This window comes from Danio rerio, chromosome 16, assembly GCF_052040795.2.
Source record: "Danio rerio strain M-AB ecotype USA chromosome 16, GRCz13ab, whole genome shotgun sequence".
Taxonomy (NCBI): domain Eukaryota; kingdom Metazoa; phylum Chordata; class Actinopteri; order Cypriniformes; family Danionidae; genus Danio; species Danio rerio.
The window spans coordinates 10,742,294-10,765,155 of NC_141036.1; the positions used below are offsets into that span (position 1 = coordinate 10,742,294).

The 22,862-nt window shown below is 38.1% G+C and overlaps 1 protein-coding gene and 1 long non-coding RNA gene across 3 annotated transcripts; one reads left to right on the forward strand and one right to left on the reverse strand.

Moving 5' to 3' along the window:
- Positions 1-898: 898 nt before the first annotated feature.
- On the reverse strand, positions 899-13,832 carry si:ch73-54f23.4. Of its 2 annotated transcripts, none has more exons than XM_087286645.1 (6): positions 13,689-13,832; positions 13,373-13,468; positions 11,389-11,622; positions 9,310-9,332; positions 9,084-9,199; positions 899-7,860 (listed from the first exon to the last, which is right to left on the reverse strand). In XM_087286645.1, the coding sequence occupies exons 1-6, from the start codon at positions 13,800-13,802 to the stop codon at positions 7,301-7,303; spliced, it is 1,143 nt and encodes a 380-aa protein (XP_087142771.1). In that variant the 5' UTR covers positions 13,803-13,832; the 3' UTR covers positions 899-7,300. The 2 variants fall into 2 exon arrangements, with proteins under 2 accessions (XP_087142771.1, XP_087142773.1); XM_087286647.1 differs by having other exon boundaries at positions 6,985-7,860; positions 11,389-11,617.
- Positions 13,833-15,972: 2,140 nt separating this feature from the next.
- LOC147840174 (uncharacterized) lies at positions 15,973-18,699 on the forward strand. Its single transcript, XR_015511056.1, has 3 exons — positions 15,973-16,485; positions 17,068-17,601; positions 17,777-18,699. It is a non-coding gene; the product is annotated as an uncharacterized LOC147840174 (long non-coding RNA).
- Positions 18,700-22,862: the final 4,163 nt, after the last annotated feature.

Below are 22,862 nucleotides of genomic sequence, written 5' to 3' on the forward strand. Positions count from 1 at the left end.
TGATTTATTTGTTCTCCACAAAAGAAAGTCAGGCCTGGCACCATGAGAGGCCAAAGGAGGCATTGATCCTACTTATGTAATCTGTGTCCCTCAGCAGGACAAGTGTGAAATACTTGCAATTTCAGATGATAAATGTTTCTAACGGATGAGAACAAAAATCGTAACCAGCAAGGACATTGTGTGCATCTCCAAGAATGACATATTTGTGTGCTCTGGTGTCTGTAATCATCCAGGCTTGTAACTACATGAGGGTGAGTACATATTTCAGATTAACTATACCTTTAAGTAAATACCCAGAATTGAATTGGTGTGGAATTGTCTCTCGAGTGAGGAAAAATGAACGTTGAGAATGTATAATGTACGAGACGTCCAAATATCCTGTGGTGTTGTGCATTCTCCAAGTATACTCCCAAGTGCGGTTGTGTCCCACAGGTGCATGAGAGGATTCTCTACAGTCTTATCTGTCCCCGTTCTTCCTTTTTGCACAAATACAACACATAAACATTTTGTAAAGAAGTGATACTTCCTTTATTTCATGCCTAGAAATGATAATAAATGATTTTAAAATGCTTCTTGGTGTGGTTGTGGTGTTTCCACCCTGCTTCTAGAGTCCTCCATGTTCTGCTTCTGTGGCTCAGAGACATTTATGGGGGGTGGGGTGGGGGGGGGGTGCTTTCTGCACATGTAGTCGGTCACTTTTAAAGTCACTTCTCTGTCTCTAGCTTTCTCTTCTCTTCTACAAGGCTGTAAAGCCTCTCCATACCCCCACCCCCTCTTTTGTTTTTCTCATAGTTTCCAAAGTAGCTCCTGAGCATGGATAAATTCAACAGACATCTCTGGCTTATTTATAGAGAGGTAATCGTAAACAGTGGCTATTGATAGTCTGTCAACAGGCACAGAATCTTATTCATTTTTATTTAATTTTTTAAAACATTTGCTAAAATACAAGTAAGAGCGCAAATGTGCCAAAATAAAAATCAATTATTGGTCAACAATGAAAATTTTATGGTAAAATTTTCCAACCATCTGTTCTCCAAATCATTTTTCCTATGTAGGGCCATGGACATGCTGGATCCCACTCAGTGGCTGTGTTCCATTCCAGGGATTTCATCCTCATGGCCTAATCTCTTCAAAGTAGTTACCCACCAGACAGTGGCATGGCTTGGAAATCTGGGCGCTAGAGGTGGGCTGTGTGATCAAAATTCTATTTTAGGGTATGAGTAATATTATTTCACAGTAACACAATATTTCACAATGTAGTTATTGAAATAGTTATCACAGCAAATGGTGATTTATTTTCTGTTTGTGTGTTTGCGTTGTGAGTAAATTCTCTGATTAATGTATGGAGTCTTTGATATAGACATAAGTGTTAGGTTTGATATTGACATAAATTTTGACAAAAATCAGAGCTTTTCATTTATGACAGTTGATGATTTGTTCATAGAACTAACTGTTTTTATAAGTATAACAGCAGCCCCTGAAAAAATGTTGTCATGCAGCATGCACTAGGACCTAGAGGCTGCTTAGGAGCAATATGGTAAAGGAAAAGATCCCCAAGCACACCCCCCTGCCCCCTACGTCACGCTCCCCCTTACCAAAAATTAGGGGATGTTTATGTTGTAATTAGTCCTTTATTCCTATATTCTGACTAATATATAACTTCATCTCATTTGTATATATTCCTTTCATTTCCCTAGTCTTAAGGTGTACAGTGCCCACATGAGAACTCAGTCATGTTAAGGGGCAGGCATTAGGATCTTGGAGAGGGTGTAGCATGATTTCACCAAGTAAAACATATTGCATTCCAATCAGCCAATTAGATTTAAAGGATGAGTTTACCATTCATGTTAAGTTCGTGGACACAACAAGGGGTGTGATTCTACATCATTGTTATCAAATGAATTCCCTTTGACTTTGCATAATTATCATTTACAGTTAGAGTTAGGTTTAGGGGTAGGGATTAGGTATGGATTGCATCTTCGAACTGGAATGATGTTTTAGAATCAACATATATGTAAATTCAGATTCGCATAATAATTAACAAAATCACTCCCACCAGCTCAATGTATGAAGGCTGCAGATCTAAAGACTGATTTACACTCCGGTGCAGCCTGGTCGCATATCCCTTGCCGTTGCAGTCGCACACCTTTTAAAAAACTACATGCCCAGCAATGCGTAGCGCAAGCTCTGTGATTGATCAGCTTGGTATCGCTGATAAGTGCGGGCCGGGGTGGGAGCCGCACGAACCCGTTGGAGCAATCGTTTACAAGTGTCGAGTCGCGTGAAGTAGCTCTAGATGGAAAGTTTTCTTTTGTGATTTTCTTATTGATTAAAGTTGTTGCACATCTGCCGATTCCCACCTCAGAATGAGTGAGTTTTAGCTACTTGTACATTAAGGTAGCGTCCAGAAAAAAAAGCTGTAAAAAAACGGATACTGAGGAACATATCATATCCGACTGCCAACTAGCTTTTCGGAAGTTTTATTGCAGAGCAACACAAACAGCAGGCAGAAATGGCAGAAATACGCACAAGGCTGGCACCATGGGTCATGCTAATCACTCAACGCAGAAGTATAAACCAGCCTTAGAGGCCCGTGCACACCAATGCGGTTTTTGGACGCGTTTCTCGTTGACGTTTAACACCTTGTGACTAAATAAAAGGTGCCAATGTAATCGTGCACACCAACGCGCAAAACGGCAGGCGTAAAGGCTTCATTTATAAAGAATGCTTGTTTTTTTTGTTTTGATGCGCCGCACATGACAATAATAATTTCTTCATCGCTAGAGCTGGAGCTGCTACTTGACCATCCAAGCTTGTTCGAGTCACCAGTAACTTTAACAACAAGCGTGTGAACTTCCTCTTATCCTCTTCTTCTCTGTTACAAGCGGGTGTCAGAAGCTTAAAGTTGTGTAGCGCCATCTAAAGTCCAAGAGTGGTTTTGCATACTCTTCTGCTTGACGCAAGTGAAAATCGCTTGGGTTTGAATCCGGAAAAACGTCTTGTAAAACGCTGACGATAAACGCAAACGAAAAGCCTCCCGGTGTGTACGAGCCTTAAGACGGCTTAGCTTACTAAGAGATATTGTACACTGAGTTATTCTGTACTCATATTCAGTTTCAGCAAGTCAGTAATCCAAAACCGTTCATCTTAATCACAGCTAAAAGTTCACCTCAGATTGCTGCCTTAATCTTACGACGAGCGCTTCAGTTAGCCACAAATAAAAAATGTATTACATTTGACAATTTATTCTGGGGTAAGGAAATATACCTGGGCCCTATGTACAGGTTACTGTGTCTATCACTTGCTGCATCCAATATATTTCATTCCATAAGGCCAGGGGTAAGCGCTTTGATTAGGAAAAACCCTTCAGTAGGGTGTCTATGATTGCTCTCATTCTGAAGTGTCCTTCAGAGTCGGATCTATCCCATTTGGAACACAGCCAATATCTTGAGCCCAAGGCAGGGAAACACCCTGAACAGATGGCCAGTACATCAAAGAGCGAACACAGTTTCTCACACACTCATTCCTACATGCATTTTACTGTCTCCAACCTAACCTGGGTGTCTTTCAGGGAAACCGATGTACCTAAAGGAAAAACCATTGCAAAAGAGGAAAAAATTCAAGCTTAATAGAAAAACGCCCCAGCTTAGTCTCGCACAGGGGACCTTCTTGCTGTGATGCTACAGTTCTACCCACTAAGCCACCGTGCCCCCCTAAGATACAGCATCTGGTATGCCAAGGCAGTCTCTAATCCAAAAACCTAGCCAAATCTCACTTGGCTTCTGCGATTAGGTGAGATCTTTCATAGCATTAATAAATGGCTTAAAAGTTGTTCTAAACTAAAAAAGGACCAACAAATACATTAATTTTGTGTGGCTGTACGTACTAGCTAACTCCAGGTAATGATGATTGTACTAGTTTAGCATTTTGGCTAACAGGCAGGGTCGAATCATTGTCTTTTAGGAATATTAGATTGGGGTTTGAATCGAGACTTGCATCTTTCAGTGATTAATAGTGCGACCCTACAATCCAAAATGAAACACATCTGGACTAAAGTAATCATCGTCTCCAGGATTGCTCACATCTCTAAGGCTACACTCTGCCAGATAATGTTTATCCAGAACCATGACTGCACTTGCTTGCATTATATAGTGCACTCTTTGAATTGGTATCCAAAACCATGCAGTGCATTATCAAATTCAATCCCATAATATGCCTACATACCCGTTATACAATCAATGTACACTCAACAGCAGCCACTACAGCACATCCATGCACTGCGAGCATCATGCAAAATGAATTTGTGCGTCTCAACAGAAAACTACATTAGAATAGCTTCAAGTTCACTCATCATGATCCAACTTTGCTCACTCAAGATTGTTGATGTAGATAATGTATGGGAATAATGAATGAGGGGTTAAGTGTGATTTTAGATACAGCCCCAGTTTGTTTCTTTAACAATCGATCTAAACACAACGTAACAACCTGGGGTCTCGTTTATAAAACGTTGTGTGGACGGACATCCAGCGTTTTCATGCTGCATTCACACCAGATGCAGATAAAGCGTCAAGCACAAGTGATTTACAGTGCATGTTAAGTCAATGCAAATACGCGAATAGACATCCTTGCTCTTGTAGGGGAGTGATTATGACGTAGTGCCTGTTGTTGGTGTCCAAAGGGGAAATCCTCTTGACGACACCAGGCAACAGTTCATCAAATTGGGCTCAAGAAGGTACAGGTACAGATCAGTTGATGACCAGGTGCACCTCTGAAAGGATCTAGTGCAGTGGTCCCCAACCTTTTTATCACCGCGGACCGGTCAACGTTTGTCAATTTTACAACGGACCGGTGTGGGGTGGCTTCATGTGAACACAGCTGTTGCGCTCGTGCATCCAGGTTAATCATGAACAACTCAGTGCGCATGCGCTAGTTGCACTATCACGGTCTGATTATGTTTCAATCAAGGTTTATATAACAATTAAATACATAACGTCTGTGCCAATCATCTTAACTGACGAACATATTAACAATAATACAACCGTATAGCCGAATTAGATGTATGCATTGGCATGTCAGAGCCCTAATGAGTATGATTATGTGAAACTCCATTTTTAGATACATATTGCAATGATTTCGGGTACTTACTTAGCGATGCACGCACACATATATGCACAGTCTTTAAATGCTCTGCTGACTTGGACTCTATAATTCCTGTTTTATAACTTTAAACTATCAACAACCACCACTGAGATATTCTAGCGATCGTTCTTCCCGCTCCTTGGTGGATTTTGGCATAGTCCATTTCACATGAGATGGCGGGGGTGAGTGGAAGAAACCAAGTCGCGGAGGGAATATTTTCTACAGAAATAATTTATGATTTCTTATGTGACCTGTTACCAATTGTTCCACGGACCGGTACCAATCCACGGCCCGGTGGTTGGGGACCACTGTTCTAGTGGACAGTGAACAATGAAAGCATCTTAGTAAAGAATAAATCGATTTTTTTTAAGAATTGGCAGGAAAAATATATTAATTATGTTTGTGATTTACTTGATCCACAAGGTAACTTCTATTCAAATGGTGATTTTATGGTTAAATATAATTTCCCTGTTATTCATCAAGAACTTCATACTATAGTTAAGGCCATACCTAATGGCCTTGCTCATTTAATAAATGCGACTTGTCATTTCAAGTGATTGTTAAAAAAGAACTCAAGGTTTCGGTGAAGACAAGTGCATTTACGACCTAAAATGTATTAATAAAAATATAGGAACTGCGTTTCAGTCAAAGAAAAGAATCGCTCTGAGAGGAAACTTTCTTTGGATTTCTCTAATAGATCAAATTAATTTGATAAAAGCTTGGCTTACACAATATCCCCGCAAACGAGATTGTATCTAAATTTAGTTATTCTAATTTAACTTGTGTCTTCTGTAACTTAAGTATTGAATCGATTGATCGTCTTTTTGTCAAATACCCACATGGTAATGTGTTTTGGTCTGATTTATCTGTCTGTTTTACATCAAAATATAAGTTTAAGATAAATTTGTCCATGCGTGATATGATTTGTTACTTTTCTCATGACAAACATAACATAGAATTTATACGCAATTTGTTTATTTTATTGGGAAAATATTATATTCACAAATATAAAAATTTTTCATCATTACCCAATTTTTCAGAAATTTCCTTGTGACTTAAATTGTTTAATTACTACTTTACAAAATGTTTACAGCAAAAAAGTGTAAAAAAAGTTTTTTTAAAAGGACTTTGTAAATATTCTTTAATTTGAAAGTTTTGCCTCTGTACCGTTTTTTTATTATCTTATTTTAGTATTATTTTTATTTGTTTATATATAATTTTCCTTGTTTATTATTGTACTTGATGCCATCCATTGTCATGGTTAATATGATTGTATTGTTTAAAAAAAAAAGGATATTGTGGACCCAGGCACGGCGCCGAACGAATCTACGCTGTTTTTCAGCCTTCCTAAAGCACATAAAGCACAGCTACTATCTTAATAAAATCCATGTTAGCCATTTAGCAACGAAGCTAGAGTCACTGAGCAAACAGAAGCAAGCCTCCTGCATGTAGACTGCAGCTCTGCACAAGAAGTTTGGCCAGAGGAGAACTGCTTTACCCAACTGAGCCTGTTTTTTTCTTACGTTTTTTTTTTCTTCACTTTCGTCAATTGGTAAATTTTTGTTCAGTGAGTGTCTCCACTGACTTGCTTGGTTTATGACTTGTGGAGCTGCACAGCGTCGGATTTGCTCTTTAGTTTTGGGGCTTTCAGCAGTGCTATTTAAATTACACTGAACTAAACTAAACTGAACTTCAACTCTAAAAACTGGACCGACGCAATTTAAATTTACTAGAACTTCTATGTTAAGCTGCTTTGACACAATCTACATTGTAAAAGCACTATAGAAATGAAGATGAATTGAATTGTGGAAACCTTTTTAAAAGTAAGCGTACTGTACGCCAGAATAAATTTGCAATTATATATTTATGATTATGGCTTGTATAATGATTTAAGGTGGTTCAATTAAGTCAGTATTTAAGTAAAAAACGTTTACTTACACCTGCGCACATCCTCTGTCAAGTTAGTTTTTTATAGATTACAACCTTTGCGTGAAAGAGCCCTACGAATGCTTCCACTTCTGTTTTTTATGTGTATGCCACATTCATAATAAAGACCCCTGCAATCTAGATTCACAGGCATTCATGCTTTCGGTTGATCAAAGTCCAGCATTTCAAACTGTGTCAGCAGTTAGTAGAAGAAACAAACACCCAAGCCAATCCTTCACAGTGATGGATGAAATATGGAAAGAGGAGCACAGTTCTTTCCTTCATCTGTGTCACACGGGTTATAGAATGGATAGAGTGGCACTAAAACAGTCCCTGTGTAGAAGGAGAAGAGTGGGTTCATGGTGACAGCGTTGTAGAAAGACACCTCCTCATTATCACAGTCTAGGAAAACGCCGATGCGGATTGGGGGAGTGTACGAGAGCACTGGTGTGGGCTTTGGGTGGGTGCAGGCCGTGATCGAGCCATTTCTAAGAGACAACGTCCACAGTCCGTTTAGCGTCGAGGAAGAGTCCATCTCCCCGCGGTGCACGTCTGCTCTCGCCACACCCACTCTCCAGGCGGTCTTGCCTTTTACCTCCACCTCCCAGTAATGGCGGCCATGAGTGAAGCCCTCTGAGCCCATTACGCAGTAATAGTAGTGGAAGCGCTTTGGGTTTCTCTCAGCCGCATTCTCCCCAGTCTCCTTGCCCTCCTCGAAAGTCACTGCTGTTCTCTCAGGAGACAAAGTCAGAAGGGGATGTGCTGTTTCAGGGTCAAACGTCAACATGGATATGTCTGTGTATGAAAATTAAATTAATAAAAGTCAAACCTAAATATTCAGTAACAGTGATATTTACAATGCATTTATGTGATGTAGCTTTAGATTAAAGGTGCTGTTTGTACGTTTTTCGACTCTTCTAAGCATAAAAATAGCATAATATGTTTGCAGATATTTAGATACAAGGCAAGTAAACATTATTGTTTATCTGAAAAACAATGCTGAAGCCAGATATTCTGCTTTGAAAATGTGTGTTACGTGCCGGAACGCTGTCTTTGTTTTGGTTGTTTTAACCATTCCAAAGGCAGTTTATATTTCAGCACCTCGGGTTGCCTTGTTGGAAAACCACATATTTCATTAATTCATTTAGAAAGGCTCTCAAAGCATGTGCCCGTAACTGAATTGCAACCTCTGGTGGACAGTAGCAGCCTGCCAAATGAGAAGCAGATTCAGACACTTTTTTAAAGCCTGGTTTATACTTCTGCGTCAAGTGACCGGTGTAACCCACGGCGCATGCAACGTGTGTAGCTGTGCATTTATACTGCACGCTTTCTCTGTGGGTCTGCATTAACACTTCCGAAATGCTAGTTGGCAGTGAGGTGTTAATGTTCCTCTGTGTCGAGTTTCTTCGCTGCTGTTTTGCTTTTCCTGAACACTTCCGGGATGTACAAGTGGCTCAAACTCGCTCATTTTGACGCAGGAACCGGCGGACGTGCAACAACTTTAACTATGACGTAAACACAAAAGAAAACTTTCCATCCGAAGCTCCTTCACGGGACTCCACACTTGTAAACAATCGCTCCATCAGGCTCGAACCATTCACGCGGCTCTCGGTCCTGCCCAGACTCGTCAGCGATACCAAGCCGACCAATCACAGAGCTTGCGCTACGCGTCATTGCAACGTGTAGTTACATTTTTTGAGAGGTGTACGTCAGCGACGCCGACGCAGAAGTATAAATCAGCCTTTAGGGCTAAGCCCTCATCCCTTTCGACCCTAGCAACGCCCCTGGTGGTGGATGAGGAGATTCCCCCCATTGTGCAAAAAGCATTGAGTTTTTAGAAAAGCGCTATATAAATGTAAAAAATTTATATTATTAATTATTATTATTTAAAAGAGTTAAATCACTAGGATGAATCAAAATCCCCACCACTGTAATGTGAAATCTAGCATTAACTTAGGGAAATGTCAGAACGTCTGATATGTAAATTTACAATACTATTTAATATTTAGTCTTAATACTTGGGTATAGTGATGCCTTCATGTGTTTCCAGATCCGGTACTGAATGGGCCCCACAAACTGACTCGAGAAGATTTCACTGTCGATTGGGGAAGGACGAACAAAATTCACCTCGCATCTAAAAAAACAAACGAAACAAGGAAAACAAGTAGATAAGTAACAGATTGCCTCAATGTGAAGAGTAACAACACAGCTCGTTTTTTTATGTGTGAATTAAAAGACACTTGCCTTTTGAGAAGCTCTTTGATTTCCTAAATGAATAAAAAATATAGTGTTTAGAGTGTGAATGTTCAGATTTAAAGTCATTATTCACTGCTTGAATACAGCAATCAGCTCTTCAGATTCCACACTCTTTCAATCATGAGATTGTTTGGGTACTTGAGCTTAACAGTGTCAAACAGCTTCTAGAATTTTCTGACACCCTCCACCATCTAACTATAAACTCACCCTGTTGTTCCAAAATAGATAATGGCTTAACAGTAAATTGCAGAGCAATACAATAAAATAATAAATATATCAGAAATACATATTTTAAACATATAATAAACGCAGTATTTTTAACTTCACATTTTTAAACAATTCATAGAGATTAACAAACTATTTTCTTGTCTGTGCAGGTCACACCACACTTTTTAAAGCAATGGTCTCCAACTCAACTGCTGGAGGGCCGCAGCTCTGCATAGTTTAGCTCCGAGTCCAATCACCTCCAACTCACACCTGCTCAATAGTCTCTAGTAGTCTTGAACACCTTGATTAGTTGGATCAGCTGTAGAGTTGTTGCCCTCCAGGAAACGATTTTGAGACCTACAGTATGACTTAGGCCCCGTTTACACTAGTGTGTTTTAGTTTTAAAACGCCGTTTTAGATGATCAAAAACAATCCGCGTCCACACTAGCGTTTCACCTAGCTTTTCAGAACATATCTCCGTCCACACTACGCCACCAAAAACACATATCACGTGACCATTCGCGCACTCTGGGCATGCGCATTCGAGTATAAACAGGAAGCATGTGTCTCGCTCGGCATTTGGTTATTGTTAGTCAACAAACGCCGGTTGAACAATGCACGCGATAGCAAAGAAATCAAGAGAGGTATTTTTGTGGATAGACGACAAAGTCGAGTTGTTACTAAATGTAACAAATGAATAACTGCACAATGGTGCCTAAATCAGACAATAGTGCAAACAACGCTCCCATTTCTGTGTCCATGTTGTTGTTTACATTGAAAGGCTGGTCTGCTGTCTTCCGGTAGCGTTAAAGCCATGTGTTATAGTCATGTGATAGGGGCTTGACGAATAAGGGAAGGATACGCAATGACACAAAAGCCCCAATCAGGTAGCGAATCTCAGCAGCCCGCCTCCGTTTTCAGATGTCTCCGTTTTTCCCCATCCACACTGAGACGGAGCAGCAGTGTTTCAGAATGAAAACGGTTAATCCAACGTTTCCAAAACGCTCCGTTTTCGGCGCTCGAAAACACCGGTGTAGTGTGGACTGATGGCGTAACCCTAGCAAAACTTATGCGTTTTCAAACTAAAACGAATTAGTGTAAACGGGGCCTTAAAGGCATAGTCCACCTAAAATTTAGATCTCTGTCATCATTTAGTCAGCATGATGCCAAAAACACATTTAATTGACATTGACATCAAAAATGCAAATCAATTTTATGTCAAAACATTGGCGTCCATTTGACATCCACACATTAATGCCCTTTTGACCACCACAATAACAACAAAAAGTATTATAAGAAATAATTATATTTAATTATATTTAATTAGTTTAATTTATAATTTACAATGCATTTAAACTACCTTGATGTCAAAACAACATCAAGTTGACACCTATCATTGATGTCAAAAACACATCCACAATCAGTTACAGGACACTGCTGTAATCGAATTTTACAATGTAAATTTGATGTTATTTTGACATCAAGATCGTCTGCTGACGTCAAACCGATTTGCGTTTTTGTCGCATTTTAACATGAAGGTGTTCGCTGGGTTAATCTGCCTTGACTTGTTCAAAACCTATTTGAGTTTATTTTTTCTCCTAAACGCAAAAGATATTTCAAAGAATGCTAGTTGGTGGCACCCTTCGACTTTCATAGTAATCTTTTGTCCAAGTCAATCAGCATTCTTCAAAATATCTTCTTTTGTGTTTAAAAGAAGACACTCATAAGAGTTTTAAACCACATGAGGCAGTAAATGATGGAGTAGGTTTAATTTTTAGGTGAACTATCCTTTCAAAGCTAAACGATAAAGACTTTTACTGCCTTGGCTGTCAGTTCATCCGATTTTAAATGGAAATCCACCTTCAGAAGTTTGGGACTGTCGTCTTCTCGCAGTTTGCAGTTCAGCGTCTCGATGGCTTTCTCTAGATCTCTACCCTGCATGGCAATCTTCTTCTCTCTGTCTTTTAAGATCTTCACTCGTTTGTCTCTCTCCTTCTTCAGTCGCTCCACATCTGCCTCCTCCTCCTCGTTCAGGAAACGATGGAGGTTTTGAAATTCTGCTCGGATTTCACGCTCAATCTTTTCAAATCTGTTCTGTAGGAAAGTGGAAGAGACGGACTATATTGACTTAATGAGAAACACAGCGGAAGGGAGAATAATCAATTAAAGGGATAATAACTCTGAACAAAGATCCGGAGTAGGTTGAAATTAGTTTACTTATGGAGTAATTACTCATATATAATACCATAACTTCTACATTATGAGTTGTAGAACTGAGTGTATTAGGCTAAATTGAATGTTTTTCGTGACTTATTTAAAATAATGAATGTCCACCCTTTCTAAACCATATACAATTAAAGTCAGAATTATTAGCCCCCTTCAAATTTTTTTCTTCTTTTTAAAAATATTTTCTAAATTATGTTTAACAGAGCAACGAAATTTTTACAGTATGTCTGATAATATTTTTCCTTGAGGAAAAAGTCTTGTTTGTTTTATTTCGGGTAGAAAAAAAGCAGTTTTTAATTTTTTAAACACCATTTTAGGGGCAAAATTATTAGCCCCTTTAATCTATTTTTTTCTCGATAATCTACAGAACAAACTACTGTTATACTATAACTTATTAACCTAATTACCCTAACCAGCCTAGTTAACCTAATTAACCTAGTTAAGCCTTTAAATGTCTTAAAAAATATCTAGTAAAATATTATTTACTGTCATCATGGCAAAGATAAAATAAATCGGTTATTAGAAATGAGTTATTAAAACTATTATGTTCATAAATGTGCTGAAAAAATCTGCTCTCTGTTTAACAGAAATTGGGGAAAAAATAAACAAGCGGTCTAATAATTCAGGGGGGGGGGGGTTAACAATTCTGACTTCAACTGTATATAATGTTCTTTGAGTCGGTGGAAGCGTTCAGAGAAATGTTTGCATATATAAATACAAGAAACATGACAATAATGAATATTTATTATTTTACAGGATTTTCAAGACTGATCATAACAGCACTAGCACTAATGATCAAATAAATTATTAATAATTAATCTAATATTCTATTGTGTTTCATTAACAGCCACGTGTGTCGTTTTAATAGACAGTAAATACATTATGGATCATTTTCCACACATATTTATTTTGACATTTTATTAAATATTTTAGAAGTGTGTCATCACATCACCATTTATTTTGTAAAAATGGCTGTGTATCTCATATTTAAACACATACCAAAAGTCAGTGGTTACAGCCTTTCAGTTTTCTTCAAAATATCTCATTTTGTGTTTGGAAACACTCGTGGGTACGTAAAAAGTGAGTAAATGTTCATTTTTGGATGCACTGCATGTAGCAAAATATGTAAAATCTTGTTGTTAGCACAATTCTAGCATGATTATTACACTGTTAATATGATTTTTGTATGTTTTAGCAAGTTTCTAGCCTGAATTACCATGTTTTACCGTGATTTAGCATGTGTGGTATGTTGCTAACATGTTAACATAGATTCTGATAGTTGTATTTCCATGTGAGCCAGTAAGTGGTGTTGTTTAGTAAAGGCTATTAATACATATTCTGTCACAGATAAGCTTTACTGGTCACACTTTACTTTGATGGTCTGTTTGTTGAATTTAAGCTGCATTGCATCTACATGCCAGCTAATTCTCATTAGATTATAAGTAGACTGTTAGGTTGGGGTTAGTGTAAGTTGACATGCACTTGCAAAGTTTCTAATAGTCAGTTAAATGTCTGTTGAAGGAGCAGTATCAACAGATATGAAGCAGACAATCTACTAATACTCAAATGGACCATCAAAATAAAGTCGTACTGTTTTACTTAATAAACCAATCAGTACCTCGACTTCCAGTGCGTCCACAAAGGCATCTTTCTCAGCTTCATAACATTCATCAATTTCATGTTTGATTTTTTTAATCGCTTGAATAAGTTTCTCCTGCAACCCAAACAGACACAAAAACAAAATCGGTTTTAAAAAGATTGGCGTTGATAAATTAACTCTGAATTAAATTAGTGAACAAGGATATTTTCTTTTTAGATAGACTCTGAATGATATGTTTACTCTGTCATCTCATTTGGAAGCTTCCAGAAAGAGCAACAATTCATACTGGGTATTTCACCTTGCAATGACATATCAAGGAGACATTTAATCTTACCTTTTGGGCGCCGAGGAGAGAGTTGTTAAAGTTGTTGTTTGTGTCCTTCATGTGATTTGTGTGCATTCCAGTTTTGCTTGTCAGAACAAAGCAGTCAGAACTCTGAGATCTCATACATGTGTGAGAGAGGGGTTAAATCAAACTGACTGATAGGTGTGTATTAGAAACACACACAAAGAAGGGGGTGGGGTGGATTTAGTGAGAGAGAGAAAGAGAGATAGAAGGGTTGAGTAGTGTTATATCTATGCCAGGCTGAATATAAAAAATACTTTTCGTGCATAATTTATTGTCAAATAAACTGTGCATGTTTATTTTAGCGTTAATATTTCAGAGACAATTTACTGTTTAACAAGACAGATTAAAGATGGCACATATTTGCCTTTAATACCAAATGCCATGTATTAGAAGCTGAAACAATGTTTTTATAAATGAGTTACAAATAATCAGATGAAGCCAAAATCAAAATTCAATTCACCTTTCAATTCACCTTTATTTGTATAGTGCTTTTACAATGGAGATTGTGTAAAAGCAGCTTCAAATAAAAGATCATAAATTGGAACAGTGTAGTTCAGTTTTTTTGTGTTTAAGTTCAGTTCAGTGCGGTTTAATAATCACAACTGAGGGTCTAAACACTGGAGAGCAAATCCATCGATGCGTGGCTCTACCGATCCCAAACCAAGCAAGCTAGTGGCGACAGCGGAGAGAGAGAAAAAAACTTCAGAAATGAATATTCACAAGACATCTAGTATCTAATACTCAGCACAAACAGAGCATTGCCCTAACATTGACACATGGTTCCTGTTTGGCTCCCATTTTTCTATTTTCTGCAACAAAATATCCTTCTCTGGGAACTGGCTTCATTTTTGGTTATTTTTTAAAGGTAAAAAGGTAAAGGTTTAAAAGGTAAAATTTTGGAAATGTTCTATTTACATTAAAGAATTATAATAAAAATACAATGATAATAAAAACGTCTTTTTTTTTCAAATTAGACTAAATTGGCTAGTTATTCGGCTAAGTTAAGTAACACTTATTATGTTAATTCATGCAAATTCTCACTTTCTCACTCACTATCCTTCTGCTTAGTGCCTGATTTATCAGGGGTCGCCACAGCAGAATTTATGTACACACCGGAACCTCAATTACTCTGGCATATGTTTTATGTGGTATATGCAACACAATCTCACTGCAATTCGTAACTTTATGATTTAGTGGCTAAATCGTATGAATTCGTACGATCTAATTCGTACAATTTAGTACAATTTGCTCATCCCCCAATGACGGTTGGGTTTAGAGGTGGGGTTAGGTGCTACGCCTCCTTTTTAAAATCGTACAAATTCGTACGACTGAATCCATACGAATTAGCCACTAAACTGGCAAAACTTAAAATACTTATGTTTTCTCGTGAGATCAGGCTGGTATATGCCCTTCCAGCCACACTAATGCTAATTCCTTTTAGTAAAATGCTAAATATACGAAGTACCAAACATGCTAACTAATAAATGCAACATCCTAAAACATGTGTACAAATTTTCAATCAGCAGCTAAAAAACGCAACATCCTACTTTATGTTTTTGTTAAAGGGCACCTATTTTACCTCTTTTACAAGATGTAAGATAAGCCCTTGGTGTCTCAAGAATGTGTCTGTAAAGTTTCAGCTCAAAACACCCATCATATCATTTATTATAGCTTTCAGAATCTGGACATTTTGGAGTCTGAGTGCATTGTAGCTGTTTTTGTAGACTGTGGCTTTAAATGCAAATGAGCTGCTTCTCCCCGCCCACTTTTTCTACATGTGTGTCTGCTTCTCCTGCGTTATATTAGACAAACAGCAGTCAGTGATAGAGACAGACCCGAATGAAGCTAATATAAGGTCAATTAGTCAAAAACACCAAGTAAGATTATTTGATGTATTTGTGGGTGAGTTTATTTAAGCCTTTCTGAAACGATGAGTCACACATAAATGCTCTTTGCAGTACACACACACACACACACACATATATATATATGTATATACTTACAGCAGCAGTTAAGAATTACATGGCGGTTTTACTGTCTTTACTGCAAACATGCTCTTTTTAAAAATGTTTTAAATGTATAAAACTTATAAATATCATAGAGAGTTGAAACAAATATTTTAATCCTAGTTTGTTTGCAAAAAATCTTCCGTGGACATGTGTATGCATGTTATTATAGCAACATGGCACCTGTCAATCAATTCAGTGGGTGGGGAAAACCACAAAAAACAACAAAAGTTTAATTTCTAAGTTATTTTGACTTTTATTTTGAAATGCGTGCACGACAACCGTACCGTTTGACATGTGAAATTTTATTTAATTATAGCAACAAATATGTCGAAGCGCAAGTACGACCCTGAATATGTAAAGTATGGATTTACATATATTGACGACAAAAAAAGAATTCAATCCTCAGTGTGTCATAAGTAGCGAGGTGCTCTCACAAGAGAGCACGAAAACTAAAACTAAATCAAAACAACATTTAAAAACCACACAACTTGTTTTATTAACAGTTCAGTTTAGTTCATTGTAACTGAACCTTTCCTTACCCTAACCACTGTTTACAGTATTTGTCGTTTTTACTTTGTAATATTTCTATAATTTGATCCATTTTGTTAAATGACAGCAATAAAATATAGTTTATTTGTAAGTCTTGGTGATTTTCTTATGATTTATCTGTCACTACTTGTGTGTGTTAACAAATAAATACAAATTAATTATAATCCCTAAAATTGTATTAGTTCCTAAAAATTTGGGTTGCCGCTTGATGACCATGTAAAAATGTGGGTTTCACCGACTCGGTCCCAGTCATTCCCCTCGCTGGCCAGCAGAGGCCGCCATCTCCGGACTTCTAACATTACATCATCCACATACGCTGATTGTGCATACACCTGTTCTGAATAAAGCTACGACCCACGTACCCTTTATAAGCCAGTTCCAAACGCTCAGTCAGTGCGAAGTCTTGTTTAGCCCCGGCCAGCATTTCTGAGCGTTATTCCTGCCTGATTCCTCGTGCATTACTCCAGCCTGTCTCTGACTCTGCTTCGCCTTCTGCCTGCCCACGACCCACGCCTGATATACGGACTCTGATATTCGCTGCCTGCCCATGACCCACGCCTGATACACGGACTCTGATATCCGATGCCTGCCCACGACTCACGCCTGATACACGGACTCTGATACTTGCAGCCTGCCCTCGATCTATGCCTGGTAAAACTCTCTGTGTCTGTTCATCGCCAGTCTTTATCCATCACAGACTGTTGTTGTTGTGTGTTTGCACATTAGTGCATATTGTGTGTTTGAGTGAGAGCTTGATTAATAAATACTGCATAATGGATCCCTCCAAGTCAGTCTCCTCGTTACAGTGGGTCCCATGGCCAAACCAGTTGAGAACCCCTGCTTTAAAACATGCAAGCAATATGCCACATGTTAAAATCATGGTAATTCAAGCTAGAAACATGTTAAGACATGCAAAATTCATATTAGCAGTGTAACAATCATACTACAATTGTGCTAACAACAAGACAAACATATTGTGCTACATGTTAACTGCGTATTAAAAGTATAGTGCACCCAAAAATGAACATTTGCTAACTTTTGACTCACCCTCAAGTGTTTCCAAACGAGATGTATTGAAGAAAACTGAAAACCTTTAACCTTTGAGTATTTGTTTTTCCTAATATGGAAGTAGATGGTCGCAGGTTTTCAGCTTTCTTTAAAAAATCTCATTTTGTGTTTAACAGAAGAAAGGAACAAGTAAAGGATAATACTAATGACATCATTTTTTGGTTGAACTATCCCTTTAAATACCTACATACTCTATATTTTTTTATGTAATAAGGGTAAGCCATTAAATGAGCATGTTTATAAATTTCAACTGCTGTGTTTGTCTAGAACAAGTGTGTAACCCCGCCGGTCCTACGCCACCCAACCTGCTCCGAGCTGGTTTTGAATCGGCGACCTTCCGCATGGGAGTCGGGTACTCTACCAAGCGTTCGTCGCTAGAGCACCTTTAGAGGTCAGAGGAGTGACGTTTACCTGCACAGCACTCACTAGCTGGCCTCCGTTACACAGGGGTGGCCAACCCTGTTCCTGGAGAGCCACCTTCCTGCAGATTTCAGTTGCTACTCATATCAAACACACCTGAACCAATTAATTAGGACCTGAACACTACGTGATAATTACAGGCAGGTGTGTTTGATATGGGTCAAAACTGAAATCTGCAGGAAAGTGGCTCTCCAGGAACAGGATTGGCCACCCCTGGTCTAGAACATTTATCAAATGCAACTGCTCAGATAGAGCCAGTGCTTTGACCTATTTCCAAGATTTGTCAACGCTAAAAATATATCTTTATATTTTGAATTACGAGTAGGTTATATTTCCTTTGGCTGCGACGAAGACTATAATATATCAAGGCAATAGAGTGATTGGCTAGAGACCGAAGGTGACCAAAATATTCGACTGATCGGCACAAATCGATGTGAGGTTAAAAATAATTACAGTATAATATCCTTAATGGCTCGGGACATCATTTGATTTCACATAATGGGATGTCAACACACAAGAACAAGAGCAAAGTGAGGTATTGTGGGCTCCACAGCTGTCTCTCTGCACCACACCAGCGATTTATGGAAGTGAGAGAAGAGATTTTCTATTTCTGTCTGCAACAAGAGCCAACGTCAGAGAACAGAGGCTGACTATTACAGGCAACAAGACAGATAGAAGAGCAGCGGAGGGGCTTATGTTTCACTCTATAAGGGGTCTGACAAGGATTTTGTCTATGTGTGCGTGAGTGTATAAACTCACAAACGATATATAGGAAGAGAGACTGCCTGTGTTCGACGTGCAAACAGAGGAAGATTATGTTTCATAAAGAGCAGTCTGTCCGACAAAGATTTTTCAAATATTTCTGTGGAATAGAGGAGGGCAGAGTTGTATGACAAGAAAAAAAAAAATCCTTTGTGGAATACGTCATCTCTCTCTCTCTCTGAACACTACTCATCCAAGGCAATGTATTATTCATAGACCTGTCCTGAGTGTCTGACTGCTGAGATGCAGACTCAGTAAAAGGGAGAGTGCAATCAGTTTTTTAAATGCACAGTCACACACACAATGCTTCAAAATGGTCAAATTACACCGACTAATTTTAAAACATTGTGCTTTAGGGCAAAGGCCTTCAGATACATTTGATACCACAGAGTAGCCTAATGTCATTAATCGTTTTTTTTTTTTTGTCTATACCTTTCGATATTCTAAAATTAACATGCAATATGAGAGCAAACACTGCCTATTTACATGTATTTGTTTTTTAAGCATCCTTTGAGCCTAAATGAGGTTTTTAAAGGTGTGGTCCACAGTGTATTTTAAGGCTTGGTTGTGTTTATAAGATGCAAAGCAATGTGTGCTCATGCTTTATTTCTAGAAAATCATGTTGTTTTTTTTCATACATCTTACTTTGATTATATACAGCTACTTAGCTAACATGAAAACGAATGTCATTTCCTAGTTCATCTCAAAGGCCCGCCCTCAAGAGGCTCTGATTGGTCAGCTAAAATAATGTGCTGTGACTCACGGATCGGCTCCACGTCACCATGTCACGACCTCTACAAGCACGCACTTTAGCGCTGTGTAAACAGTAGTTGAATCAGGCCCCATTTACACTAGTGCGTTTTAGTTTTAAAACGGCGTTTTAGAATGAAAACGATCCGCGTCCACACTCGCGTTTTACCCAGCGTTTCTGAACTGCTCTCCGTCCACACCAAAACGCTGAAAACGCACATCACGTGACCACACTCACACTCTTTGTCAAGCGCTGCAGCCCATCTACCCAGATGAGAGCTGTGCTAGTCGGACTTCTCATCAAGCATCTACCGCTGGATCTAATCTCACTATATTTATTAAACGGGCTATTTCATTCATCTTGTTGTTTTTATCTAACGACATATTCCCTGACTTTGGTCATTGAAATCTATTACTTGTTGTCAGGTAACGTGTTTTGGCTGAGCGCAAAGATAAGTTAATGATTAATGTAACCACGTAGCCTATTCTGTATATTGACTGATCGCTTGCCTTTATTTCCTATAATGTATAAACTTATTGTATGTTATACTTTTATAATGGCCATTATCGATTATTAAAACTGATATTCAGCAAAAGAGAGGCTGTGTTTCGTATTTTCACTGAAATTGAAAGGAGGCAGTTGTTATCGGCTCCGTTTTGTTAAATATCCACACAGTGAAGATGACGCTCATAAATGCAGCACGACGCCTCAACATTTCTCCTGTCTGTTTAGTTGTCATGTTTACATTTTATTGTTGAGAAAGTGAAACAACGTAGCCAGGGTGATGTGAATGAGGTTATAAAATACACTGTTCCCTTTGAAGATTTACCCGTGTCCTCGGTATTTACCAAATCAAACTGAGACGAAGAGACTGCAGCCTTGATCAAACTTGCGAAGTCTGAACTTACACGGAGGAAATGCAGGACTGAACTGTGCGTGTTGAGCTACTTAATATTGAGGAAAACCCCCAATCAGAGAGGCGAATGTCTGCAGCCCCGCCTCTGTATTCAGATGTCTCCGTTTTCTATCATCCACATTGAGACGGAGCAGCAGCGTTTCAGAATGAAAACGGCCTCTCCAGCGTTTTCGAAACGCTCCGTTTTTGGGGCTCGAGAACTCCGGCGTAGTGTGGACGGATGGCGTAACCGTAGCAAAACTTATGCGTTTTCAAACTAAAACGCATTAGTTTAAACGGGGCCTCAGACAGGAAATGAAGAGCACACAGCTCAATCTCACGCCTGCTCTCTAAAATAAAATCTGACATGTGTCTTTAACATATATTCGGAATAAGCATGTGTAAGTAGTATGAAACATTCTCATATCTTTTGAAAGTTTGTTATTTGAGATGTAGAACACAGGGAAAGTGGCCGCAAAGCAAGACACTGCAGCGCTGCTGACGATTGTGAGTGTTTACAATGGTTTGACTGATAAATATGAATTTGTAGCTAAATTGTTAACAGTGCCAAACAGTATTTCCTGTTGTTTACATCCTCATTAACGCCCTCGCTAAAACATAATGTTAACGCTAGAAACTGTGCATCCAATAGATAAATTTTAACAAATAAAAATACTTACAGGTTGTGGCTCACAATCCACAGCTTCGTCGGTTGGAGGAGTTTTAACTGAATCCAGCACTGAATTGGGAGAGATCCTGGAAGCTGTCCTTTGTCAAATGCTGCGCTATATATTTTCTTTAATTCTCTAGAACATAACTAAAATTTAATTGTAAGCACTTCTCTCTTTGTGTCGTGTCAGATAACAAGCTCTGTAAAAATAGCTGCGCTTGGACGGCATTTTAGCTTTCTCTGCTATAACATTACAGGACCTCTGGCCACGCCCCTTTACTGCGCTGTGTGTATGTCATTGGTGTATGTGCATAACCTGAAGGGTTTATGATCTCATTAACCCGGACGTATTTTTTGTAGTCCTTAAATTTGTTCACTGTAGGCTTTGCTAAGCTAACGCCGTAAAAGCCAAGGTCTCCGTTTGCATTGAACTTGGAGCGCATTACATTGAAAGATGTTCACACAGCTACGTTACACATCAACTAAAGTTTGAAATATGATATCGTAGTGGACCACCTCTTTAAAATGTCCCAGTTGAATGGTGCTTAAAATAAATAATATATATTTGCAATAGATTTGACAAAAAACCTGTAGTAACTCAAACCCATATAATCTGATACAGCCTATGCAAATTTAAGCAAATTATACGGTTTGGATTTCACATGTTTAAAATATGTCATATATGCAACCTATATTTCGAAATATTGCATAAAAAGGCTTTTACATGTACATGTATATAGCCTATATTTCGTTTACATAATTTAATATGGCAAATATGTTCAAATAACATGTATGTGTATAGATAGATAGATAGATAGATAGATAGATAGATAGATAGATAGATAGATAGATAGATAGATAGATAGATAGATAGATAGATAGATAGATAGACAGATAGACAGATAGATAGATGATTAACAAGATCGTCAATTAACAAGAACATCTGACAGTCATCAGGCTGTTAACCTCATTGATATTTCAGAAATGTTATTTAGATTTCGCCTTTATCAATATTTACTTTTTTCAACTCATGATTGCTTTCAAATCAAAATCTATGTTTATTTCCAACAAAACATAAGTATTTCTCAAAAGTGTATCCCAAATTAATTTTACTTGCATTAACTTATTCCTGCTGTGATAGGCACCTTTTTCAACATATTTATCAAACTCTGACAGACATTTTTTAAAATGATGTATTATTTTTAAAATTAACCTGAATTATATCATCATTTCAAACAAACAAACACTTTCTGGCTAAACTTGAATTACACTGTTATGTGACCCTGGACCACAAAACCAGTCTTAGGTTACACGGGTATATTTTTGGCAACTGTATGGGTCAAAATTATCGATATTATTTTTCTTTTATTCTGATTAGAATATTAAGTTAAGATTATGTTTCATGAAGACATTTTGTAACTTACCACAAATAGACCAGAAATCAATGGCTTTAACGGTAAAATTCTCAATAGTTTCTTTTATTTTTTTACATCCGGCTGGCTGATTTCACTTGAAATGAGAAACATCTCATGATGCTGTAAGCCCCTATGAAGGAAGAAAGTATGAGTGCTGTGACTGAGTGTTTATCATGTTAAACATTAACTAAATACAGGATTACCAAAAGTATGTGATTTTTTTTTTATCTCTTAGTAATGTTGAATGCTGAAAACCTTTGCTACAACCCTACCCTGAAGAATTAATGAAGTAAAAGAGGTACAAGCAAGCAGGGTAGCTAAACGTTACCTAATAAAGTGTCGGTGAGGCCTGTCAAAGTCTGCGGTGCTTCTGCTGCCCTCACGAGGCTGGAGATGGAATATCTCTATTTCTCTACTGTATTTCCTCATTGTTCTTCACAGTAAAAATTAAACCCAGAGATGATTAGAACATTTTGACAACGAACCACTAAACTTAACCCACTTTAAACTTGTCTGGATTTTGGATTTCTCTAATTGACAGAAAATAGTATTATCTCTGCAGGCCTTCATTTAAAGGAGGATGAATTTGAGAATGGTGCTTAAAAAAACTTGAGTTCCAG

Excerpts from the sequence above, each read along its gene's own strand:
- si:ch73-54f23.4 (XM_087286645.1), bottom strand. The coding sequence starts at position 13,802 with ATGAGATCTCAGAGTTCTGACTGCTTTGTTCTGACAAGCAAAACTGGA. Across the intron at positions 11,623-13,372 it reads TGGACGCACTGGAAGTCGAG|AACAGATTTGAAAAGATTGA; the intron begins GTACTGATTGGT and ends ACTTTCCTACAG. Across the intron at positions 9,200-9,309 it reads ATCAAAGAGCTTCTCAAAAG|ATGCGAGGTGAATTTTGTTC; the intron begins GCAAGTGTCTTT and ends TTGTTTTTTTAG.